This window comes from Mustelus asterias, chromosome 5, assembly GCF_964213995.1.
Source record: "Mustelus asterias chromosome 5, sMusAst1.hap1.1, whole genome shotgun sequence".
Taxonomy (NCBI): Eukaryota; Metazoa; Chordata; class Chondrichthyes; order Carcharhiniformes; family Triakidae; genus Mustelus; species Mustelus asterias.
Genome location: NC_135805.1, coordinates 116,406,139 through 116,433,690, shown reverse-complemented (window position 1 = coordinate 116,433,690; position 27,552 = coordinate 116,406,139). Strand labels below are relative to the sequence as shown.

At 42.2% G+C, this 27,552-nt stretch overlaps 1 protein-coding gene across 1 annotated transcript in view; it reads right to left on the bottom strand.

The window, feature by feature from the left end:
* Window positions 1-4,267: 4,267 nt before the first annotated feature.
* myom2b (myomesin 2b) overlaps window positions 4,268-27,552 on the bottom strand; it is a 119,084-nt gene continuing 95,799 nt past the window's right edge. The window contains exons 27-38 of the mRNA XM_078213233.1: window positions 26,448-26,592; window positions 26,280-26,339; window positions 25,720-25,787; window positions 22,236-22,349; window positions 19,500-19,587; window positions 15,951-15,989; window positions 12,700-12,805; window positions 9,456-9,619; window positions 8,337-8,373; window positions 8,131-8,153; window positions 7,642-7,697; window positions 4,268-5,698 (exon numbers count right to left, since the gene is read on the bottom strand). Of these exons, the coding sequence (XP_078069359.1) occupies window positions 5,339-5,698; window positions 7,642-7,697; window positions 8,131-8,153; window positions 8,337-8,373; window positions 9,456-9,619; window positions 12,700-12,805; window positions 15,951-15,989; window positions 19,500-19,587; window positions 22,236-22,349; window positions 25,720-25,787; window positions 26,280-26,339; window positions 26,448-26,592 (1,260 nt within the window). The 3' untranslated portion in view covers window positions 4,268-5,338. The remainder of the gene's footprint in view (window positions 5,699-7,641; window positions 7,698-8,130; window positions 8,154-8,336; window positions 8,374-9,455; window positions 9,620-12,699; window positions 12,806-15,950; window positions 15,990-19,499; window positions 19,588-22,235; window positions 22,350-25,719; window positions 25,788-26,279; window positions 26,340-26,447; window positions 26,593-27,552) is intronic.

The window sequence follows — 27,552 nt, the reverse complement described above, 5'->3', positions numbered from 1 at the left end:
CATCTCAGGTTTAAAGAAGTGTCCCTTCACTCTGAGGTTGTGCCCTCGGGTTTTAGTCTCTCCCACTAGTGGAAACATCCTCTCCACATCCACTCTATCTAAGCCTCTCGGTTTTCTGTAAGTTTCAATTTTAAACTCATCCTTCTAAACTCCATTGAGTATAAACCCAGACTCCTCAATCTCTCCTCATATGACAAAACCTTCATTCCTGTGGATTTCCCTCTATAATTCTGCTTAAAATCTGAAAGATTAGCCACAGAAAATGTAGAACTTAGGCTCCATAGCTGATGATTACCACCTCCTCCCTCCCAGACACTACCTAACCCATTTCTGAGAATTGGAACTCTTGCAGGAAAGCCACATTACGTAGAGGTCACTGGTATCTGCGACTAGAGCCATTGTAATAAGGGAGGTTTTACCATATTATCTAGCAATTGGGAATTGGTGCTCGAGCCCCAGTGTTTTGAATCGATTGGCTTTAGTTAGCAAGGTTGATTGGTTCACTACTATGAATATCTTTATTCCAGTCCTTGAAATCTCCATTGCCTCCTGCACTTCATTGCAAAGGAGGTGTGGCTTATGGCTTGGTGCTGAGAGAGATGTTCCATTTCCCGATGAGGTGGATCAGGTCACAGACCTGAGATATTAACAACTCTGTTTCTCTCCCCACAGATAATTCAGACCAGCTGAATATTTCCAGCATTTTCTGTTTTTAATCCCATTTCCTTTCCTGGCCTAGAGCGGTGGTATACATCAATCCCCTGACTGTCAAGAGGCAATTTATAATTCATTAGCTTTTATTGTGATGTCTGCTCAAAATTCCACATGTTCAATATGAGATCAAGTGTAATTCAGGCTATGATCAATGAGGCTTTCTCTGACCCTAGTGTGTATTAACTTGCAGAAGGCTATGACCTTGCTACACAGTGTGAATCATTAATTTAGTTTGTTCTCTGGGTACAAGTTCTGCTGACAGGTCTTGTAAGTTAGCCACCCCCCGCCCCCCCTCCCCCCCCCCCCCCCCGCCCCCGCCTTCCACCCCACACCATCGATTTGAGAAGTTGGTGATGAGCATTTTTATTCCCCCGCTGCTGCAGTTGTGCTAATGCTGCTCGCACAATGCTGTTAGATAGCAGGTTCCAGATGTCTTTCAAAGAACAAAAAGAACAAAGAAAAGTACAGCACAGGAACAGGCCCTTCGGCCCTCCAAGCCCGTGCCAATCATAATGCCTGACCTAAACAAAAAAAGAAACCTTCTGCCCTTACTCAGTTCGTATCCCTCTATTCCTCCCTTTCCATCCAGATGCCTCTTAAATGTTGCTAATTTGCCTGCTTCCACCACCTCCTCTGACAGCGTGTTCCAGGCACCCACCACTCTCTGCGTGAAAAACTTCCCCCGCATGTGTCCCTTAAACTTTCCCCCTCTCACCTTGAACCTGTGCCCCCTTCTACTTGATACTACTTCCACCCTGGGGAAAAAGCCTCTGATTATCCACCCTGTCTTTGCCTCTCATAATTTTGTACACCACTATCAGGTCTCCCCTCAGCCTCTGCCTTTCCAATGAAAACAATCCCATTTTATTCAACCTCTCAAAGTTCTCTCCGATTGCAACGGGATCTTGATCAATTGGGCCAGTGGGCTGACAAATGGCAGATGGTGTTTAATTGAGACAAATGCGAGGTGATACATTTTGGTAGATTGAATCAGGGCAGGACTTACTCAGTTAATGGCAGGGCGTTGGGGAGAGTTACAGAACAAAAAGATCTAGGGGTACATGTTCATAGCTCCTTGAAAGTGGAGACACAGGTGGACAGAGTGGTGAAGAAGGCATTCAGCATGTTTGGTTTCATTGGTCAGAACATTGAATACAGGAGTTGGTACGTCTTGTTGAAGTTGTACAAGACATTGGTAAGGCCACACTTGGAGTACTGTGTACAGTTCTGGTCACCCTATTATAGAAAGGATATTATTAAACTAGAAAGAGTGCAGAAAAGATTTACCAGGATGCTACCAGGACTTGATGGTTTGAGTTATAAGGAAAGGCTGGATAGATTGAGACTTTTTTCTCTGGAACGTAGAAGACTGAGGGGTGATCTTATAGAGGTCTATAAAATAATGAGGGACATAGATCAGCTAGATAGTCAATATCTTTTCCCAAAGGTAGGGGAGTCTAAAACTAGAGGGAAAAGGTTTAAGGTGAGAGGGGAGAGACACAAAAACGTCCAGAGGGGCAATTTTTTCACGCAGAGGGTAGTGAGTGTCTGGAGCAAGCTTCCAGAGGTAGTAGTAGAGGTGGGTACAATTTTGTCTTTTAAAAAGCGTTTAGACAGTTACATGGGTAAGATGGGTATAGAGGGCTATGGGCCAAATGCGGGCAATTGGGATTAGCCTAGTGGTTTAAAACGTTGGGGCTAAGGGCCTGTTTCCATGTTGTAAACCTCTATGACTCTCCTCATAGTCAACACCCTTGAGACCAGGCAACATCCTGGTGAACCTTCTTTGGACTTTCTTCAAAGCTTCCAAGTCCTTCTAGTAGAATGGTGACCAGAACTGCATGCAGTACTCCAAATGCGGACTAACCAAGATTTTATATAGCTGCAACATGATTTCCCAACTCTTTTACTCAATGCTCTGGCTGTTCTAATATCTAACATCAATGAAGGAATGGCTATTATGCCCAGAATTCCACAGGTTTTCTCCAGTTATCCTGATCAGGAGACTAGCAGGAGATTGGAGGGATTTTCCTCACCAAAGTTAAAGCAGATAATCGTGACAACCATCTATCCGGGATTGCTATGCCCAGTCAGTGGGCACATTATTTGTAGAAGGTGTTCCTGCGATATACTTTCTTGTGTTGTTTGCCATGGTAGAGATCGCAGGGATAGAAGAGTGGTGCTGTCTATGTCAAGTTGGCAAGTTGCAACACTGCCTCCTACAAGTTGAATTGAGCCAGAGTACATAGTGGTGGGCATGGAGCCCAGGACACTGATCAATCGAACTTTTGTATCATGTATGCTGTTGAGGCTTTTTGAGTGGAATTGTGGCTGGATCTATCCAAGCAAGTAATCAACATTCCATCATACTCCTCACGAGCCTTGTAGATGGTTAAGAGGATTGAGAGGTCAGAAGGTAAACCACTCAGCACCAAGTACCCAGCAAATGCCCTGTTCTTGTTAATCTGGCTGCTTTCAATGAAGCTTGTTGTGTGAGTGGTGGCTTCAAGATGTAGATGGAGGGGGACTCAGCAATGACGGTGCTATTGAAGGTCAGAAGATAGGAATGGGATTAAGCTATTCAGCTCCTTGATACCATTGGATCCAATCATAATTAATCAAATTAATTCCATTTTGATCAGTATCCTTAGTTGCAGCTGATCCATCACCCATTTGCGAAGGGGAATTTTACAATTTACACTACACTTTGTGTAAAAATGTGCTTTCTGATTTCACCCTTAAACAAAACCTAGCTCTAATTTCAAGCTTGTGACTCCTTGTTCTCACTTGTTCCACCAGCAGAAATAGCTCTTACGTGTATCATTTTAATGTCTAAATTAAATCATCCCGCAATCTGTCATAATTTAATCCTTTAAACTAAGATTGGGATGGGGGTTGGAATTTTGCTTGTTGGAGGCGATCAGCTGCAAGTGCTTGTGAGGTGAAAATGTTACCTTGCACCTATCAGCCCATCCTGAGTGTTGTTCAAGTCCTGCTGGCTGCCCTAAGCACCTTCATTCTAAGCACTGCAGATGAAACTGATTGGTGTAGAATCATCCTCAGTCTCATTCATGTCCTGATGACTGAATGTAAATCATTGATGGTTGGACTGAGCACCAGTCATCCTGTGTTTGTTTGAGTAAAGCAGTTGGCTTGATGAACAGTTCTGTGTTCTGGGTCCCCTAGGAGCTCAGCTGAGTTCACAAAGAACCTTTAGGGTGAATGGCTGGAAGAGATGTTGTGCCTTTTCGTTTGCACTAATTTCTCTCTGATTCCTATGCAAAAATGAAGGTGCACGAAACCACTTCACCATCCAGTCCCTTTTGACTGGGAAACCTTTTATTTACAAATTTGCTTCCACGTGCATGTGATGTTATTGCTGGTGAAAATCATACATCAAATAAAACAAGTGCTGAACCGACACGTCACACATTGAATCAAGAGTGGAAATGTTAACGGCATCTCATAACCGGTCAGTTTTTAAACCATATGACTTTAGATGGGAGAGTTAAGAGAGATGTGACGAGATCAGTGTGAGACAGGAATACGAGTATGCATCAGACATTGCCAATGAGAGGCCAGTTTATTGGTGCAAAGCATGACAAACAAAGCACAGCAACTTAATTGGACATGGTAGATATTAGTCATGTGACACGGTTACAGTAGGAGTGAATTCTAGCCAAGGGTTGATATTAATTTGCTATATTAAAACCCCTGGAAGTAACAAAGTGACAATTAATTCAGAATGGTGTGAGATTCTAGCCGCTGTACATTCCACATGGTGAATCAGGAGAGCCTTTAAATACATATAGGGCACGCTCTTACTGGCCATTCACGGCATTCTCCCGCTGCAGCGAGGTCAGAGAACTTGGCGGCCAGCCAAATCTCGGTTCACTGCGGCAGGATGGGAAAATCCCGCCGGCGCGAACGGTGGTAAGATTCTGGCCATAATGTTACTACTGCAACTAGTTAAAAAGATGCGTTTTGCAAAACCTTCACCGATTTGTCTTCACGCTCACGCAGTTACAACGATGAACTACATTCCTCTGTAAACATCTGGACCTTTTGTGTCCTTTACAAAAAAACTAAAGAAGAGATTCCGTGCTTCAATGTTCCTGTCCCATTGCAGGTGAGAAAGTAATTCACATTACCATAAAATCATGGTCTGGGGATGCGGAGTTTGCTGACAGTTATAATCAGCTTTTACTCGGAGCAGTAAGCAGATTAATCTCCCCTTAAGTGATTTTGAGCGTTAAGATCTTTTCCGGCCCTTCCAGCCGATGGAATTTTCCAGTCACAACGATGAGAACCTCCCACAGAGGGTTCCCCGGTGTCGGGACGGCAAGCCACACAAGAGGCTGTAGACATCAACGAGACTGGAAGATCCCGCTGATGGCTGATGGCGATCAGTGTCCACTGCTGGAAAACACACTGTGGGAGGGCTGGAAAATCCCACCTCTCATCTAATGAATAAATGTTGTACTGAGGAACAGACTAAGATTGACTTCCCCCCACCCCCAACTCAAAATACTATTTACTACATGAAGCTTTGACTTGTAATTTAATTGTTCACTGCAGTTCAACCTAAGTTTACAACAAGTTGCTATCTTGAATCATCTTTGCATTACTTTCTTCTGCCAATCTTTGAACTCTTAGGTGGCTCTGCTGGTTTAGAGGCTTCTGCATGTGGGGAAGTCTTTTGCACTGGGGGTGGCTGAACTCCCCTTTTAATCACTGGTATCTCCTCGCCATGTTTATAGACACTTACAGTGACATCAATTGTCTCGCCGCCATATTTGTTCCTGACATTAATGCCGTATTTTCCTGAATCCTCTGTGGTGACCCCTTTAATAGTCAGGGAAGCATATTTTCCCTGCTCGAGAGTTGCAATGTGGTGGTCATTCAACTCGAGGTCTTTGTCATTCTTGAGCCAGGTCACCTCAGGAGTCGGATCCCCGAACACAGTGGAAGTGAGGCTCAGTGTCTGGAACACAAAGCAAAAAGCAAGTTAACCCTTTCAAAAACGTAATGCTTTTTAAGGTCACATTGGGGGAAAGGCTGAGGCCCTGCTTTCCAAGGGATGAGAGTGAGTCAAAAATAAACTTATCATTGACAACCTACCCTGGCCTCATCTTCTGAAATTAAAGCAGCTCGTGTTTGTGCTGGAATCAAACTGCATGCATTTCAAGGTCCTGTTATGTTGACATTACGACAGGGTCTTTTTGGTTGTCATTAATGTGGCAACCAGTACACAAAGCTGGCAATAATAAGAAAGGACTAGGGCGTGCATCAGTTAAAGAGATTGATGGAAGGTTGTCTAGCAATTTAATGAATAGTTTTGGAAAGTAAGTGCGTTCAGCATCACTCCTCTTGGGCCGTATTCGAAGTCCTCAGGCCCTTTATTACTGCATCATAGAATGATAAGCACAGCAGGTGGCCATTCAACTCAACATTCCTGTACCAGCTCTTTACAAGGACTATTCAATTATTCACATGCACCTAAAAATTATTCCCTCTCAAATATTCATTCAATTTCCTTCTGGAAGATATTATTGACTCTGCATTAACCATCCTGTTAGATCATGCATTTCAGATCCTTATAACTGACTGCATAGAAAGAAAATATGCTATGTTACATTTCGTTTTTGTCAATTACCTTATATGGGTGTGCACTAGTTTTTGAACTTTCTGTCAAACTCTATCAACAGCCTCTATTGTTTTAACATCTCTTTAAATCTCCACTTAACTCCTCTCTGCTCTAAACAGAACTATCCCAGCTCCTCTAGTTGCTCTGTGTAACCAAAATCTTCCATCTCTTGTACCAATCTTGTAAATCTTTTCTGCCCCTTCTCTAAGGCTTTCCTAAACTGTGGCACACAGAACAGGACGTAATGCTTCATTTGATGCCTAACAGTCTTGTTTAAATGTTTAACATAACTTCCTTGTTTGTTTTTATTTATCCCATGTGCTTTTTTAACCAACCATTTCAACTTATCCTTCAACCTTCAAAGATTGATGTACACAGTCTAAGGTCTTTCTGTTCTTATACCCCTTTTACAATTGTGCCATTTAGTATATGTTTCCTCTCCTTATTCTACCTTCCAAAATACGTCATTTGAAATTTTTCTGCATCAAATTGCATCTGCCATGTGTCTTCTCATTTCACCTGTCTATGTCCCCCTGAACACTGTTATGTTCTTCCTCACTGTATTATATTTCCAAGTTTTGTATCATCTGCAAGCTTTGTAATGTTTACCTGTATAGACAAGTGATGAATATATGTCAAAATGACATGTGGTCCTGATATCAATCTCAGAAGAGTACCACAGTATACTGCCCTATAGACTGGAAAACAGCCATTCACCAGTACTTTTGGCATTCCATCCCTCGGAACACTGCCATTGTCCCTTCAGGGTAGCGGTAGAAGTCTGACATTTGGAACCTGCCGGCTGTTTAAGTCTGTTTGAGATCTGAAGGAAGTGTGACTTCCGGAGTGCACAGTAGCATTTTTTAGCAATAACAACTTGCATTTATGTAACATCTTCAACATTTTTGGGAGTGTGATCAGACAAATGTTGACTTCAGCCAAAAAAGAAGTCAGGGCAGGTTACCAGAGGCTTGGCAACAAAGAGAGGTTTTAAGGAGCATCACCGAGAGAGAGAGCTGATGAAGTGAAAAGGCTTACGGAGGGCAATCCTGGCCTTAGCTCCCAGACAGCTGAATGCATGGCCGCCAGTGGTGGAGTGATGGAAACAGTGAGTGCACAAGAGCCCAGAAGTGAAGGAATGCAAAATTTTTAGATTTAAGAGGAGGAGAGATGCCATGGAGGCATGAAGTGTCAAGCAGCTTTTTCAATGACCCTTTGAGTGAAAATAATACTTAATGCTGAAGCAGTGAAAATGGATTTAGATTATGATTTGGTCTTACCTTGCCTTCCATTATAGTTACCACATCCGGCAATCCTCCTAATACTTTGCCACGATCTATAATGGGAAAATCAATGCTAACTTAAGCAAGTCAAATGAATCATAGAAATCAAAATCATTGAAATCCTACAGTGCAGAAGGAGGCCATTCGGCTCATCAAGACCGCACTGACAACAATCCCACCTAGGCCTTATCCCCGTAACCCCACATATTTACCCCCTCTAATCCCTCGAACCTATGCATCCCGGGACACTAAGGGGCAATTTAACATGGCCAATACACCTAACCCGCACATCTTTGGACTCTGGGAGGAAACTGGAGCACCAGGGCAAACCCCCACAGATATGGGGAGAACGTGCAAACTCCATACAGACAGTGACGCAAGCCAGGAATCGAACATCTATCTTTTTAAAAAATGATTTAATGAGAAGCTTGGCACCAATTTGAAATAACGTTTTTGATAAATAGGAAAATCAGACTCAGTACTTACTCTTCTCTGCAAAAGCTGCCGCTCTGAAAATAAGAATTAAAACATTTAATAAAGTTGAATTGTTAAAACTCAAGGACTTATGTAATATTTCTGCCAGAGTACTTTCAGCTAACAAAGACAAATGTTAATGAACAGATTCCATTTGAAAGCATTCCGAAATTGCACGATCTGAAATTGAAATTTACATGCACCACACAGAAACTTACTTCAGTCTTTGGAATTCAGTGTATGCTTCAGCATAAACTGCAGATTAAACCAGAAAGAGGTTTCAAATTAACATACAATAGTGTCTCTGCAAACTCATATCAAAGTTTACACAGGTACATATCTGATATACATTTAGGTGCACTTCTTAACTTTACAAAAAAGTAAACCACTTGAAGCAAATTGCCCTGGATTATGCTGCAATGTGACATGGATCAAGTTACTGTGAAATTTAACCAAACTGGACCAGTTATTGATTTATTTCCGTTTGTTTCACATACAACTATGAATTCTCTGTTATGGCACTGTTCCCCTCACCACAAAAAAAACAACTTTTGACCCCCACCCCCCCATCCTTGCACGTGACCAGGTTGTCTCCATCTTCCCTTTCCTCTCCAAAGTCCCAGAACAGCCTCTTAAATCTGTGCCCATCTTTCCAGGAACTCCCTTCCACTCCATCCCTGCCACAATACTCAAAGCCCACTCTTATTAAAATCTCAAATGTCACCCTGTGTGAATAAGCAATGGAGGTGATTCTCCCCAAAAAAATTAGAAGTGTTGGATTTTGCATAAATTCTGGAGTAAATCCTCTTGTTTTTTCAGTGGGAGTTTCAAAATGAATCTTCCACACTCACGTGAATCACGTTAAAATTCAGTAGGTGGGGCCTATTTCCTGGCAGAGAGGCTGGGCAGCATCACGCTGATTGGGCCACTGTGCATGCGCTGATCTGTCAGCGCCGAGATTGGCGCATGCGTAGTAACCCCGCACTGCTGGCCTCCTGATCCCTGGCCAGCCCCGCAACCCTGCATTACTGCCTCACCGAAACCCCCCCGCCCCACCCACCCCATGGCCCAGTTGCTGGCCCCCGGATAGCTTTCTGTTTTTGTTTCAGATTCCAGCATTCATAATATTTTGCTTTTATCTAAATGAAATTGTAGCTTTGAAAGAGGAATGGAAACATTTTCCAAGGCAGTTAATATCTCACTGATAGGAAATATAAATAGTGCACCACCGTTAATCCATATCTTAAATAACCTTTAATTAAGAAGAATCCATTTATTTGATGTTCATTTTTATTATTTGTGTGACTTTAGCATCACATTCTGAATGAGCAACTTACCCTCTCCAGAAAGGTCAAGGTATCGTTTGTGAGAGGTTTTGCCATCAAATATCTCCATCGTGTATTTGCCTTTATCTTTGTCACTTGGCTCACAGATCTGCATCCAAACTTGCTCACTGCTTCCTCCAATTCTCATCTTTTCAGATGATGCAATCTTTGATTCTCTAAACCGGAACAGAGCACAATATTTCTAAGGCATTCGCACAATGCAAACAGGTAACAGATCATAGCAAGCCTCCGTGTGTAGACAGAAATTGACGTTGTACGCTTAACCATTCATTCAGATTCTACAAAGTAGCATTTCCAGAGAGAATTAGACAGGAAAGGATGGCATTTGTTGCAGCACCAATTAGACATGCTCAATAATATGGCACTTAACTATCCTGTTGAAACAAAATAATCAATGTGCTCATTTAAAAAAAAGTTTACACTTTTATTAATATTATTGATAAATGAGTTACTGTGGAGCTACACATTTATGACAATCTATGGTAATCTGTGGAAAACTGTGGTGCAACTGGATCAACCTACAGTGAGTGTACTAGAGTTGCGGGACCTTTTCTAAAAATCTCTGCCCCAGTTAGACATCAACTCTGCAAAAATCAATCCCATGGACTGTGCAATCTTGAATTCTTGTTTTTCTGTGAAGCAGCTCCTGTGAATTGGAAAGACAGCAGCGACAGAAACCAGGTTCATTGCACAAGTGTCTTCTGGCAGCTCAGACTATTTAGTTTCCTCTAAGCTGTTTGTGACTTTTTTTATTTATTCATGGAATATAGGTGTCGCTGGCTCACCAGCATTTTTGCCCATCCCTAGTTGAGAGTCAATCACATTGCTGTGGCTCTGGAGTCACAGTTAGGCCAGACCGGGTAAGGTCAGCAGATTTCCTTCCCTAAAGGACATTAGTTCCAGATATTTTTTATTGAATTCAAAGTTTCACCATCTGCTGTGGCGGGATTCGAATTTGGGTCCCCAGAACATTAACGGAGTTTCTGGATTAATAGTCTAGCAATAATACCACTAGGCAATCGTCTCCCACTGCTGCAATGCTGGCAGAACTATGGCTTCTCTGATGTCTCCCAGATAGCGTTCTAGTAAATGACCTATGCACCCTCTTCAAAGCATTGAGATCCTTCCAATTGTGCGGTGTCTTGGAATTGGACAACTATTCCAGTTGTAGCCTAACCAATGACTTATAAAGGTTTATACTCACATCTCTGTTGTAAAGCCAAATCTTCTGTGTTCCTTTTAAACAGCCTTACCACCTTCAAAGCTTTGTACATGCCAAGTCTGTCTTTTTCTGCAGTCCATTTAAGATTATACCAAGTATACAAGCAGTCGTTTCATAATACAGAACATGAGCATTGCTGAAAAAACTGACATGTCGAAGCTCTTCTTCATGCACTCATCAGGACATTCATAAGAATACCAAACGTAAAGGGAACAATAATTTATCCTTCATGAGAAGAGAGTGCTGATTGGTTTGGCAAGCGGATGCAGATTGGTAGAGGTGTTGCTATGGAGAATGCACCAGTTAACTGATGATTGACAGTTGACTGCCAAGCTTTGTTTAAATTCAAACCAGGCAGGTTGACTCTGGATGGTCAAGGCATTGCCCTGGGGAATTCACCAGAGAATGACTGTCACCTATTTTGTTAAGTACAAATTGTTGTTCCCTTTATATTTGATATTCTTGTGAATGTCCAAAGATTAGTGGCAAGCTGGAGGATTGGGAAAGTTTTAGAAACAAACAAAAGATGACCAGAAAAATAAAACGGAGGGAGAAGATAAACCATGAGGGTAAACTAGCAAGTAATATTAACATGGACAGTAAGAGCTTCTTTAAATATATCAAAAGGAAGAGAGAGGTCAAAGTGAACATAGGCCCCTTAGAGAACGAGACTAGGGAAATGATAATTGGGAACCTGGAAATGGCAAAGGAGTTAAATAAATACCTTTTGTCAGTTTTCACGGCAGAAGACACTAATAACATTCAAAAAATACTAAATAATCAAGGGGCAAAAGGTGGGGAGGAAATAAATACAATAACTATTACTAGAGAAAAAGTACTAGGAAAACTAATGGGGCTAAAGGTTGATAAATCTCCTGGACCTGATGGGTTGCATCCTAGGATAGTAAAGGAAGTAGCTACAGAGATAATGGATACACTGGTAGTAATCTTCCAAGAATCCTGGAAAAGTCCCAGAGGATTGGAAAACTGCCACTTTAACATCCTTATTCAAAAAGGGAGGAGAAAAAAAACTGTAGGCCAGTTAGCTTAACATCTATCATTGGGAAAATGTTAAAGTCCATTATAATGGATGTAATAGCAGAGCATTTAGAAATACATCATATAATCAAGCAAAGCCACGGCTTCATGAAAGGGAAATCATGCCTGACAAACTTATTAGAATTCTTTGAGGTGGTAACGAGCAGGATAGATAAAGGGGAATCAATAAATGTAATATACTTAGATTTCCAAAAAACATTTAATAAGGTACCACACCAAACACTACTTAATAAGATAAGAGTCTATGGTATTGGGGTAGTATTTCAGCATGGGTAGAAGATTAGCTAACTGACAGAAGACAGAGTGTTTGGATAAGAGAAGCATTTTCAGGATGGCAATCTGTAACTATTGGAGTGCCACAGGGATCATTGCTGAGGCAAATTAATGTATTATTTCCAAGTTTGCAATAGGTAGAAAGGCAAGTCATGTGCATGACATAAAGAGTCTACAGAGGGATATAGACAGGTTAAGTGAATGGGCAAAAACTTGGCAGATGGAATATAATGTAGGAAAATGTGAAGTTATACACTTTGGAAGGAAGGAGCTGAATATTGTTTAAATGGAGAAAGACTGCAGAAAGCTGATGCACAGAGGTGTCCTTATGCATAAAAGACACCCCTTGCCGCTGGGAAACCTGTGCCAGGGATGTGCCATCGGCAGGACCACAAGAACCCACTAGTGTAAAAGCCAGCAAGATATTGGCATGAGTTTTAGTATAATCCATATCTTTATCGACAACTTGGTCTTGTACATTAGGCTACATATAAAAAATCTATAGAAAAGGACGTTTTTTTGTCAAGAAATTCATTTTGGGTTTTCAAATGATTCAACTGATCAAGTGGTTGAGTTGAGGTAAGCACAATAAGTCTACACAGTTACAATATCGTGTTAAGCACTTACTTCCTAAGCACTCCATTAATCTACTTATTCCAATGTAATTACAGTTTTACCTACTTGTGATACCAGAAAACTTTCATATCCTCCATGTAGTACTTCAAGAAGGACTGAAGCCTGATTCCTTCTGGAGTGCATTTTATCTTCAGTTCGGAAGCAGATTGCCCTGAAAGGTAACACAGCTTAAAACTAGTGCATATATCTGGGTTGGTTGTGAAGATTTCTTTGGCTCATGTGAAATACTATACAAAGTAAAATACTATACTAAAATAAACTGGGGCAGTTTTTGTGCAGTGTGTGCAGGAGGGGTTCCTGACACAATATGTGGATAAGCCGACAAGAGGTGGGGCCACATTGGATTTGGTAATGGGAAATGAGCCGGGCCAAGTGTTGGATTTGGTTGTGGGAGAGCACTTTGGAGATAGTGACCACAATTCGGTGTCTTTTGTTATTGCAATGGAGAGGGAGAGGGCCATAAGGCAGGGCATAGTTTACAATTGGGGGAGAGGTAATTACGATGCAATCAGGCGGGAATTAGGAAGCATAGGATGGGAACAAAAATTGTCAGGCAAAGGCACTAATGATAAGTGGAACTTTTTCAAGGAACAAATACTGCGTGTCCTTGATAGGTATGTCCCTGCCAGGCAGAGAGGAAATGGCCAAGTGAGGGAACCATGGTTCACCAAAGAGGTGGAATGTCTCGTCAAGAGGAAGAAGGAAGCGTATGTTAGGTTGAGAAAACAAGATTCAGTTGGCTCGATGGAGGGTTACAAGTTAGCAAAACATGAGCTGAAAAAGGGGCTTAGGAGAGCTAGGAGGGGGCATGAGAAGTCCTTGGCGGGTCGGATCAAGGAAAGCCCCAAGGCTTTTTACTCTTATGTGAGGAATAAAAGAATGACCAGGGTGAGGCTGGGGCCGGTCAAGGACGGCAGTGGGAATTTGTGCATGGAGTCAGAAGAGATAGGAGAGGTGATGAATGAATACTTTTCTTCGGTGTTCACCAAGGAGAGGGGCCATGTTTTTGAGGAAGAGATGGTGTCACAGGCTGATAGGCTGGAGGAAGTAGATGTTCGGAGGGAAGATGTACTAGCAATTTTGAATAAACTGAAAGTTGATAAGTCCCCTGGGCCTGATGAAATATATCCTAGGATTCTTTGGGAGGCAAGGGATGAGATAGCAGAGCCTTTGGCATTGATCTTTGCGTCCTCATTGTCCACGGGGGTGGTGCCAGAGGACTGGAGAGTGGCGAATGTGGTTCCTCTGTTTAAGAAAGGGAATAGAAATGACCCTGGTAATTATAGGCCGGTTAGTCTTACTTCGGTGGTCAGTAAGTTGATGGAAAAGGTCCTTAGGGATAGGATTTACGACCATTTAGAAAGATGCAGCTTAATCCGGGTTAGTCAGCACGGATTTGTGAAGGGCAAGTCTTGCCTCACAAATTTGATAGAATTTTTTGAGGAGGTAACTAAGTGTGTAGATGAAGGTAGTGCAGTTGATGTCATATACATGGATTTTAGTAAGGCGTTTGATAAAGTCCCCCACGGTCGGCTTATGAAGAAAGTAAGGATGTGTGGGATAGAGGGAAGTTTGGCCGATTGGATAGGTAACTGGCTATCTAACAGAAGACAGAGAGTGGTGGTGGATGGAAAATTTTCAGACTGGAAACCGGTTACCAGCGGAGTGCCACAGGGATCAGTGCTTGGTCCTCTGCTATTTGTAATTTTTATAAATGACTTGGAGGAGGGGGCTGAAGGGTGGATCAGTAAATTTGCTGATGACACCAAGATTGGTGGAGTAGTGGATGAGGTGGAGGGCTGTTGTAGGCTGCAAAGAGATATAGATAGGATGCAGAGCTGGGCTGAAAAATGGCAAATGGAGTTTAACCCTGACAAATGCGAGGTGATTCATTTTGGTAGGACAAATTTAAATGTGGATTACAGGGTCAAAGGTAGGGTTCTGAAGAATGTGGAGGAACAGAGAGATCTTGGGGTTCATATCTATAGATCTCTGAAGGTTGCCACTCAAGTGGATAGAGCCGTGAAGAAGGCCTATAGTGTGTTGGCGTTCATTAACAGGGGGTTTGAGTTTAAGAGCCGTGGGGTTATGCTGCAACTGTACAGGACCTTGGTGAGACCACATTTGGAATATTGTGTGCAGTTCTGGTCACCTCACTACAAGAAGGATGTGGAGACACGGGAAAGAGTGCAAAGGAGATTTACCAGGATGCTGCCTGGTTTGGAGGGTAGGTCTTATGAGGAAAGGTTGAGGGAACTTGGGCTTTTCTCTTTGGAGCGGAGGAGGTTGAGAGGAGACTTGATAGAGGTTTATAAGATGATGAGGGGGATAGATAGATAGAGTGAACGTTCAAAGACTATTTCCTCGGGTGAATGGAGCGGTAACTAGGGGGCATAACTATAGGGTTCATGGTGGGAGATATAGGGCGGCACGGTAGCACAGTGGTTAGCACTGCTGCTTCACAGCTCCAGGGACCTGGGTTCGATTCCCGGCATGGGTCACTGTCTGTGTGGAGTTTGCACATTCTCCTCGTGTCTGCGTGGGTTTCCTCCGGGTGCTCCGGTTTCCTCCCACAGTCCAAAGATGTGCGGGTTAGGTTGATTGGCCATGCTAAAATTGTCCTTAGTGTCCTGAGATGCGTAGGTTAGAGGGATTAGTGGGTAAATGTGTAGGGATATGGGGGTAGGGCCTGGGTGGGATTGTGGTCGGTGCAGACTCGATGGGCCGAATGGCCTCTTTCTGTACTGTAGGGATTCTATGATTCTATGATTCCATGATAGGAAGGATGTCCGAGGTAGGTTTTTTACTCAGAGAGTGGTTGGGGTGTGGAATGGACTGCCTGCAGGGATAGTGGAGTCAGAAACTTTAGGAACATTTAAGAAGCTATTGGATAGGCACATGGAGTACTTCGGGGTGATAGGGAGGAAATAGCTTGATCTGGGTTTCAGACAAAGCTCGGCGCAACATCGTGGGCCGAAGGGCCTGTTCTGTGCTGTACTGTTCTATGTTCTATGTAAGTATCAAAAACTTATGATTTACCCGGGGGATTGTCACGATTTGAAATGTTTGGGAACCTGGGATAATATTTCTCTGTTCATAATCAACGTTTAGATTTGTAAATAAATACTGCGATACGCCACACAGTATTCATAAAATGCAATAGCTACCTCTGGTGGCAATAAAAGCAAGCCCACGCAGGCATTTCCATTGACACATAACGGATGTACAACAGGTCAGGGCATATAAATCACTAAAATGGAGTGTCATAAGTCTAACTTGGAAATATAATCACTTACCACTGATTTTGCTCATTTCCTGAACGATTTCTTCATACACTGAAATAGAGAACACATTCCATTTTCTTAGTTTATTATACATCTTGTGAATGCTTAGTACAAATATATGAAATTGATTTCATGTTTACCGAGGCAGTAACCCATTTAATTAATATGTTAACTGTTCATTTGCAAACATTCACTTAGGCATAACTTCCAAGGTCAATGTCCTTACATGATTGAAAAGGAATGTACAGCACATAAAATCATTGAATCATCACCACACTGAAGGATCGCCATGTCAGTGCTGACTCTCTACAAGAGCAATTCACCAATTGCTACTGCCCCACCTTTTCCCTATAGTCCTACAAATCTTTCCACTTCAGATAAAGATCCAATTCTCTTTTGAAAGCCACAATTGAATCCGTCTGCACCAAACCCAAGTGATGCGGTCCAGTTTCTCACCACTTAATACATAAAAAAAGGTTTTCCTTGTTTCTTTTGCCAGTCACCTTAAATCAGTGCCCTCTGGCTCTCGGTCCATCCACCCAAGGGAACAGTTTCTCCCTATCTATTCTGTCCAGACTCATTGGTTTTGAATACCCTAATCAAATTTCCTCTCATTCTTCTCTTCTCCAAGGAAAACAGTCCCAGTTTGTCCAATCTATCTACATAAATGAAGCTCCTCATCCTTGGAACCATTCTTGTGAAACTTTGTTGCACCCTTTTACCTTTGTATCTGTGGTAGCATGGCCCCTTTAAGGGACGAACCTGCCAGGCCAGGTGACTGGGCTGGAGCCAACAGAGCGTGAGCATGCAAACCTGGGCCAATCTGGGTGAGGATGTGCAGTCCCAGGGCTGAAGAAGTTATGTCTGGCGGCCTGGCATTGACTGAAAATTTGAGTGCAAAAGTTGTCAGACTCAGCAAGTGTTTTCTCCACCAGTGAACAAGCACCTTTGGGAATGGCCAGGGTTGTGGCTTCATCTGGATATTGCTAGACATTTTTTGGGGCACGTGTTCCTGATCTTAGTAAATGCTGTTCCAAGTGGCTAGACATCCAGCTTATGAGATCCACCGCAGCCATATCTACTATTGAGAAACTGAGGCTGGTCTTTGCAATCCATGGTCTTCTCAAAGCGATGGTATCGGACAATGGAACAGTATTCACAGCTGACGAATTCCAGATTTTCATTTAGTCGAATGGTATTCATTATGTTAGGTTAGCCTCCTACCAAGCTCCCTCAAATAGGCTGATGAGGCGAACCACTACTGGGGTTACACCTGAAGAGTTGCAAATGGGTTGGCGCCTCTGAGCCCGTTCGGACTTGGTGATCCCAAATTTGTCAGGGAGGGTGGAGATTAGGCAAGACTCTCCGAAAGAGTATCATGACTCTCAGGAAGGGGACTGATGATTTACTCTGGATGACCTCGTGTTGGCGTGGAAGATTGGTGGCAGACCTGCCTAGGTGTCAGGGAGAGTCATAGAGAAGGCAGGCCCAGTCTCATATGTAGTGGAGGCACAGGGCCATCGGGTTAAGAAGCATGTTCACCACTTACGCAGTAAAGTGGAGACACCTCCAAGTGTGACCTGCATCAGGTTCGTATGTACCAGCCTATGAACAAGGTGGAGACAAAGCAGCCTTTAGTTTCAGTGGCTGAGGCAGATGATGGAGCCAGCAGGGCTTAAATTCAAAGGTGGCTATGGATCTTGTGTCATCGGCTGCTAACGAACTCCTGACGGAGTTGTAGCATTCCGCAAGGGTCCGGAAGTCTCCGGGCTGGCTGACATTACAAACTATTTCCCCCCTGGTGTCCCTTCTGTAATATTGTCGTTTTTCTGCCTATGTGTTAATTTTTTTCTTTTTGTTTTATCATAGGTAGTCTAAAAGTTAGGAAGGAGTGTGGTATTGTGACCTCTTTAAGGGTCAATCCTTCACGGGCCACATGACTGGACCGAAGCACACATCCTGGGCCAATCAGAAGCAAGGGGATGAATCTGGGGCTGGAGAGCCTCAGCTGGAGTTCAGGTGATGTTCGGTGTAGATTTGTATTAGTTGTGCTGTTGAACCCTTCATATATATCTCATCGATAAATCTTTTAGTTATTTATTTGCCACATTAAGTTGCCTTGATTTATTACAGTATCCTTCTTAAAGTGTTACCCAAAACTACAACTCCAGTCAAACTTGAACCAGTGCTTTCTACAGGTTCATCACAACTTCCTTGTTTTTGCATTTGGCTTAGATCAAGTGTAGTATGGTCGGCAGCCCATGGTCGGCCGCGCTTGGTTGAGGTCATTGGGTTACACTGAAGCTTCATATGTTTCATATGAAGCAATTTTTTAAAGCGGCATCTCGGCCTTTTGGCTAAGATGCAAATGAGCTCAAGTCTTGGAGGAGGAACCTCCCCCTTCTCCAATCAGCTTGGCTCATGTAGATCAGGCCCAGGACAGGGTGGTTTGGTCGCTCGCCCTGTCTTGTCAGCCTGGATCTGAAATGTCTCAACTTGTTGAGACTCAGAATTGGATTTGATTTGATTGAATTGGAAAAGTATTTTTTTTTAAAATTCCTATTAAAAACCATTCTCTCCACCTGCCACTTTCAATGATTTGTACACATATACACTCACTCCCTTTGCTCCTGCACCCATTTTAGAATTGTACCCTTTATTTTATACTGCCTCTTCCCATTTTTCCTAGCAAATTGAATCAGTTCACACTTTCCTGAATTAAATTTCATCTACCACTGATCCACTCCATCCCACCAGCCTCTCTATGTCTTCTTGAAGTTTAAAACTCTGCTCCTCACAATTCACAGTACCTTGAAGTTTTGTGCCAAGTTTAAAGACTAAAGAGGTTATTTTCTGAGGTTGTACCACTTGGGCCTATTGTAGAATCATAAGCAAAACCTCACTGATTGACATCTTAAGTAAAGTAAATATAGTTATGGTTTATTTTACTTGCTGTTTGAAAATATTTAAATAATAGAGCAGATGTCTGTTCTGTTATATGCAGATAACGGTTCTAAATTGGATGCAGGTCAACTGGAGAAATGGAAGGAGATGCAATTACTCCTATAATAACTCAGGAAGCCAACTGGAAATGATCAGTGTTTTACTTGATAAAGCAAAAGTTGAACTGCAAGCTTGTTGTACATTTACACAAGTCCCATCCGGGATGATAGAATACTGGACCCGCTGAGGAAGCTGTTTTATAAAGCACTCGGGATAGGAGTTCCATCTGTTTAGGTAATTATCTCTTACCACGGGAACTCATATTCTGTGTGTCCTACTGGGAGGTTAATCAGGGATTTCCCATGTAAGTCCGGGGGGGGGGGGGGGGGGGGGGGGGGAAGGCGGGGGCGGTATCACATCTCCCCACCTCCTTGCACTCCTGCTCCAGCATGCTTTTAACATGGGGAGGGAACTATGCAAATGAAGTTTTCCATACAGAATGAAAGGATTCAGTTCACTGATAATTAGACAGCTGTGAATAATACAGCTGCGAATAAGGCTGGGCCAGAATCCCAAAACATCTGCTTGATGAAGATAAGCAAACTGATACATATGTACCTTTGCCAGTCACCTCTAATACTGTGATATCCTGCCCTTTGTCATCTTTCAGTGTCATCTTGTACTCGCCCGTATCCTTTTTAGAGAACTAAATATAAACGAGATTATTTTGTTAGAAACAGCAAACAACTTTACACAATACTGCAGTGTCACTGGGCATTGTAGTTGTAACACATGATACCACACAATTAACAAATAAAACTCCAATCCTCACTCCATCGTTCTCCATAGGAGAGAGAGGCATCACTCTATAAAGGATGTAGGAAAGTGGAGAAGTCATTCTGGAGCACTCTAAGTGCATGAGTGGCATTTCTTGGAATCAGTTCATTTGACCAGTTGATGCCAGGCCTGTGAGATCAGGGCAAACACGTTATGGCCAAGTCTCCTAGTATCCATAATCATCAACCTCTGGACATAAGTTGGGAAATGTGTTTCAAGACCTCACACACATGCATATATACGCTGTATTTGCCTAAGAAATTTAAACTTCTGATGGGCTGATTTCTACTGTCCTGGAATGACACTGAGCTCAGTGTCAAGGACTTGGCCCGAATATGCAGGAATTACCTGGATACTTACCCAGGAAATGTTACACTGGTTAACACCTAGTCTAACTCAGAGTTTCGAGTCCATGGACCTTTCTATTGTTCTGTAGGAGAGTCGAATGACTGGAAACATTAACTGTGTTTCTCTCTCCACAGACGCTGCCAGACCTGCTGAATTTATCCAGCAATTTCTGTTTTATTTCAGATTTCCAGCATCCACAGTGTTTTGTTTTTATCCTCTTTGACCGACTTCTCCTATGTTTTCCTGTCTTCTGCAGTGATGGTGATGCTGATCCATCACAGCTGCAGAGGGGTCCATCTGCTTGGTCCTGGACCTAATTTTGTTTTTTACTTACCTCCATTTTGAAGCACGCTTTCAATTCCCGACCTGGCTTAGCAGTGTCCACCTCACCTGATTGGGTCATCCCATTTGCTTCTTTAAATTGGATGTTAAGCCAATCATTACTGAGCCTATCCTGCTTCCAGTAAGTGCTGGGTCAGGACCTCCATTGGGGCTCCCGATATCAGGGTTCTGAAGCTCACAGGTTAAATCCTGCTCATGGTGTTATGGAAATGCATGGAGACTTTTTTTTTCCACCCAAGCTGCAGTCAATTACACTTTTACTTGGGACGGCATGGTGGCACAGTGATTACCACTGCTGCCTCACAGCACCAGGGACCCGGGTTCAATTCCAGCCTCGGCTGACTGTCTGTGTGGAGTTTGCACATTCACCCCTTCTCTGCGTGGGTTTCCTCCGGGTGATCCAGTTTCCTCCCACAGCCCAAAGATTTGGTTGATTGGCCATGCTAAATTGCCCTTAGTGTCAGGGGGACTAACAGGGTAAATATGTGGGTTACAGCGATAGGGCCTGGGTAGGATTGTGGTTGGTGCAGGCTCGATGGGCCAAATGTCCTCCTTCTGCACTATAGGGATTCTATGATTCTACTTTTATGGAAACTATGACTACAGAGGAAAAATACCTCTGCCAAGTTTTTTTTTGATGGGTAAATGTTTTTTAATGTTATTTTTAGCTGTGGAAAATTGTTTCAGCAATTACAGGTGTTTTTATAACACAAAAAGATATACTTACTATAGGTATGCATGATGTGGAGATGCCAGCGTTGGACTGGGGTAAACACAGTAAGAAGGTCTCACAACACCAGGTTAAAGTCCAACAGGTTTATTTGGTAGCACGAGCTTTCGGAACGCTGCCCCTTCATCAGGTGAGTCCATCACTCACTTAATGAAGGGGCAGCGCTCCGAAAGCTTGCGCTACCAAATAGACATGTTGGACTTTAACCTGGTGTCATGAGATTTCCTACTGTGTACTATAGGTATGGGGCAGAATATTATGGAGGTGGGATGGTCCATTTCCCTCACCCACCCCTGTGGAGCCTGCCGCTCCACACCGGCTCACCTCACAGTCATGAAGCACTATGGGCCGGCTAAACATGGGCAGAATGGAAAGCCCAAACCTCACTGGAGAGGAAGTCCTGCCCTCAGAACCTGCAGCACCAACAGCACATTAGTGGGCACTGCCAGCACAGCAATGGGGAATGGGAAGCAGGTCTGATGGATCCTAGAAACAGGTTAAGTTGGGGGTTTTGGGTCGGGAGAATTTGGACAAAGTAGGGAGGGGGGCAGGGGTTGGAGGTGATGGGTTTAAAGCAGCAGGTGGGTAGGCGATCCACAAATGGCAGCCCTCGAAGATAGAAACGTACCTCCCATTCCATCCCATTCCCTCCCACGTCGTGAAGATTTTTGTTTCAAAGGGCTGCCCACTCCGGCCAACCATTTTGGGCAGTGTATTATTGAAGTCAACTGGCTCGACAGCAAGTCTAATTTACCTTTGATTATCTATCTAAATATGGCAGGCGGGCTGCCGATATCGGTGCTAACCCCACCCCCTCTGTATTATGGGGTTGGTTTGGACACCCGTCATGTTTTACCTATCCACCTCTTCCCCTGCCAAAAACATACATGTGGAGGCACATAAAATGCAGCTCATAATCTTTGCTTTTGAAGGTTTCTATGAATCCTCTCTTTAAGCACACAGGCCTGTAATTGATTTGAATAAAATACATTCGCATAAAACCATTTTCTGTCTGGTAACACATTATTGGCAAAATTACACAGACTTTACACAGCATGCTTTTTTTGCCACACTGACACACTGACTGTACACTTTACCTCAGGAATACGCAGCTTGCAGTCCCCTGTCTGGGGGTTAGGTGGTTCCTCAGGGACAATCGTTACTAAATCTTTATACCAATTGAACACAGTTTCCTTCTTTGTGTTTGCAATCTGTAGCACACAATTGAAATAAAACAGGTGGGACTGTTAGTCAACAAAACTGCAATTGTGGTAAGATAGAACTTTCAAGCTATTTTTCTACATTAGACACTCAACCAACAATGACATGGCCATCAATAAATTTCATGCATTTTGTGTATTGATGTTTCAGTGTGGGTGAGAGGGAAAAGAGTTGGAACATTTCCCAAAAAATGCAATTTTTGGTTCAGTGCTCAGTGTTTCTTTCAGTTAAATTCCATTTCTTTCATACTTTAAAAAAACGATTTTTAAGGAACGTCATCCCTGTTACATCATCCCTGTTCTTCTATATTTATTGATGCCCAGATGAAAAGCTGGCAGAAATCCCCAAAAATCTGTCGAAACCAAAGCAGTTGGTCGCTGTAACCATTAAGACTACCAAAACAACTTGGGTTAATATAGCACGGGGTCGGCAAAATGGTTCACATGCCTAATATGGCTCAGTACAGAACCAAATATGGCTCTTTTGTCATTCCCAAAATACACGAAACATTTTAACTTAAAAACAGGGTTACAGGGGAGAGGTTGGAAGTTCAGAAACTGAGCGAGAGAGGAGAGAGTCAAGAGTTCAAAAACAGAGGAAGAGACGAGAGATCGGAAAGTTCAAATATGGTGAGAAAGGTGACAGTTGAAAGATTACATATGTTTGTGATTCATATTTAGAGAGAGAATCCGAGTAACAGCCTTGAATTGCAGCAGCTTGCCGGGTTTGTATCTGAACTATTGATAGTGTTCAAGTCTCGCAGAAGTCCCATTAAATACAGCCTGTGAGTATAATGTTTGATTGATGCTACTATTAATCATCATGTCCATTGTCAATAATATTAAAATAAAATAAAACTTTAGCTCGGAGGAAGAGTCATATGGACTCGAAACATTAACTCTGTCCCTCTCTCCAAAGATGCTGCCAGGCTGACTGGATTTTTTCATCCTTTTCTGATTTTGTTATCAATAATATTTAGTTATGTATTTTCAGTCATGCAAATGAGCATTCTTATACTGGCACTTTGTTGACCACTTGCTCTGAATTTTGAAGTAGTTTGGCTCTTTGGTTTGAAAAAATTGCCGATACATGCATCATAGTAGTAAGTCATGAGGCACTCCATAGGATTGTATTTAAAGTTTGATACTGAACCACAAAGTGCTATTAGCTAAACTTGGTCAAAGAGGTAAGTTTTAGGAGCATCATAAAGGAGGATAGAGAAGAGAGGTGTACGGTGGAAATTTTAAAGCTGACAGCTTAGGCAGCCAAAGGAATGTTCAACAATAATGGGTTATTGGAAATTGACGATGCATAAGAGACCAAAATTGGAGGAACGAAAATATTTTGGAGGGTTATAGACTGGAGGAGATTACAGAGGTAGGAAACAATGAGGCCATGGAGGGATTATATGTTAGGATGAGAATTGTGAATTGATGGCTTTGCTGGTACAGGAACCAATGTAAAAGTCATAGCTGAATGGTATTTGGCGCAAGTTTGGATACAGGTAGCAGAGTTTGGATGGACTGACGTTTATTGAGGGAGAAGGTAAAACACTGAGAGGGTAATATTTACGAAGTTTAAGAGAGGTGCTTCTGTCAACCTTTGTCAAGCTGTTTAGTTCGGTTTCTCATGAAAGTTTCAGGGAAATCCAAGAAATTGGAATATATTCTTCTGGTAATGTTCTGATTATAAATTCTAAACTGTGGAAATACGTAAGAGTAGATGCAACTGGAGCAGTTGATATGTTAATAAGCCTAGCAACACTGCAAACAGATGTTTATCTGAGGCCATTAATAACAATGGGGACCGAACATGAATAGATTTGAATTAGGTTGTTAAGGATTGAAAAGAAGAGATATGAGGTGTAAGGGAAAGGTGTATTAATTAAGTGTTGTTTTTCTATTTCTCAGTATACATTTACTTTATTAAATTCATCACAAAGTGTCAGGGACATTATTCTCTAGATTTCAAACCTCTCCTCATGCTATACAAATTGCAAAATACAGTTGAGGGTAGTTGTTTCAAATTTCCCTTCTGGGATTGTAACATTTTTTTCTTTTAAAACAATTTGTTTTAAAAATTTTCCTAAGTATAATTAAGGGTAGTAATTTAGTGATGTTTGATTAATAATGAGCTTATCCCAAAAATTGAGCATTGTCATTCCACCCCTTCTGAGTAACATAATTTTTAATTCCTGAAATTACTTTAAAAAAACATCTCCTGCCAACAAGATGGCCATGCAAGATGGCTGCCAATACCCATCTATGCTTGCACACAGGTCCAAGCATGCACGGAAATCCAATTATGTCACTCCATTGTGCCCAACCTGCCATATGGCAATGACGTCGCCACACACGTACATTTCTCTCCATTAAATTTAATCTGTCATGTGTCTACCAATTTCACCAGTATATGTCCTCCTGAAGTCTATTCCTTTCCTTCTTAGATTACTTCATTTCCAAGCTTTATGTCATCTGAAAACTTCAAATTTATGCCCCCTCTACCCAAGGCTTGGAGACACCAACGTATATTTTCCTCCTGTCTGACATACAACTGTTCACAACTCATCTCTGCTCTCTGGTCCTCAGCCAATTTGGTATGCTTGTGGCCATTGATCCTTTAGTTCCATAGACTTCAGTCTTACCAACAAGTCCATTTTCTGATACTTTATTGAATGCCTTCTTCGAGTCCACATGTTCAGCCTCAACCACACCACCTTTATCAACCCTCTCTACATTATTTAATTGAAGAACATGATCAAGCTCATTAGGCACAATTTTCTTTTAACATATCTCTGTTGACTGACATTTATAATTTTTTTCTAAGTGGTATATAATGTTGTCTCTGGATGCTTCCCCTTACCAACATGAGACTGACTTGCCTCTACTTATCAGGTTTATCCCTTTCTCCTTTTCTGAACAGGGATTTAGAAGTTGCAACCCTCCAGTATTCTGACACCACTCTCATATCTAAAGATGATTCGGTGGTTGCAGCCAGAGTTTCTACTTTTTCCCCCTGACTTCCCTCAGTAAATTAGGATGCCAGGAACTCCAGGGATGTTGATACTGGGCAGGACCCAGAACAAATGCAAAACATTTGCACTGCACTGTGAATAATACTAACACAGCTTTAATGGCAGGCTATCTTATTCATTTGGTCACTGCTATCTTGCTCTGTTAGATCTTAGGTAGTTGAGTAAAAGTGTCAGGTGTGTGAAATGTTGTGAAACCTCGCAGTCCTCTGATGATAGCAATGTATAGATTTCTTTTTGACAACATTTTGCCGATCTTGTGCCCAGCCCATACAACCCATTTTGGTCACAACAGTACAGTTCACCCAACATTTGGTGACATTTTCTACCTTGCATATCAGCTCAACTTCGCAATCCTCTGTCACATGCCAGTGCATAAACTCTGCAAAATGAGGCCCTAGAGAGGAAACACAATTGGTTCAGTTAAATGAAAGGGAAACTGTACAACACTGTACAACAACTCAACAGTCTTGGGGTAGTGGTGATGTAGGGGTTGGGGGGTGGGGGCAGTGCATGGCGCAGGGAAGAGGATAGAACAGAGAGACTGAGGAAATGCAAGCAAGAAAAGAAACATTAACATTTAGTGCAGAGTGAGGCAAAGATAAAAACATCTAAATAGAACTGGAAAATGCACTGAGGTGGCCTTCTGCAACATTACAACCAGTTTAATGCATTCACATGAAATTCTTCCTTTTTCTACAGTAACGATATAATAATCTACAATTTCTTGAAAATAGCAGATGGAAGTCTTCTTTGTTGAAATCCAATATTGAAACTCATTAGCATGCAACAGGTGCCAGCCCAGAAGATTTCAAATTAATTTTAAAAACTCTAAAGAGGGATAATCTCACAGAAGCTTCGCCCAAGATAAAGGCCACTTGTATCTTACCTTGCTTTCTCAGGAACTCTTTTCTCTGGAACTCTGCTTCTGCCAGGACAGCCTTAAATGCTACAAAGGACAATCAGAAAAACATTTTCAGCCAATGAAACCTGTCTATCTAGATTGATGTTAGGTGTAAACAAGTTGAATGTATTACTGAGGTGAAAGCACACTTACCATCGCCAATCAGAACCATTGATGACTGGTTTTTGGCCCTACCATCCTCTATTTGGACTGTGTAAGTTCCTTCACTCTTACTTGTGAACTGCTCCATCACCATCTCAATCATACCAGTAGACTTATCAAATGTAATCTTGTGATCCTGTGAGGAAAATCAAGTGAGATTTCTCATAGTATGGTGTCCACTTGAAGTCAAATGTATTATGGACAATTAATTTTTTTTAGCAGCTGAGAAATCTAGCTCCTTCAAGGGCCCAGATATTTACAGAATCATGGAGAGTCCACACCTCAATCAAAATGACAGTGGGATCTGTCCCTACTTCTGACAGGGGTGGGGAAGAGAAGGACGTGGGAGGTGATTCATGCATGGGAGAAACACAAACCCCAGCAGAGCCATTTGAATTCAGTGCTAAGTTTCCATTGGAGCAAGGTTCAAATCTCACAATGTGTGACTTACAAATTTAATAGATGTGAATTAAAATTGGATAAGGTCTCTGGAACTTGTTAAACAGTCAAGTTATTTGAATCCCTTGCTCTTTAAATTTTATAAAAAAGAGTCTGCTGTGTATCTGAGTTGAAAAAAACAATGGTGTTTGCAATTCTAATAGCAGCTTGCTGACATAAATCTGGGGATTATCGTTGTAGCATTATTACTGCTTGACATTGGCAAAACAAATAGACAAATTAAAGCTGCTTATAAAATAGTGCCAGAAATTTGAGAGAATTCACTTAGCTGTCATTGATGTGAGGCTATGAATACAAATATTTGTTTTGTTATTAGGGATTACGTACTTGATGGGATTTAAATGGCTTTTATCAATGAGAGTGTTGTTACATAATGAAGTCTGGAATATACACTTAGAATTTTATTTTGTTTCAGCTCAGCATAGCTCCTGAAGTCTACCTATGCCAGATAGTGGGTATACTGGCACGGAGAGTATAAGGGCAAAGAGTGATTGTTGGAGAGCCAGGGGTTGGCATGGATGGTATGAAAGGTAATAATTGCCATGTAGAATATGTGGGTCCATGGGGTGGGTAGAGAGTTATAGGTTGCATGGGAGTATGAAGGGCCATGGGGAGGTGGATGGGGGCATGGGTTCGC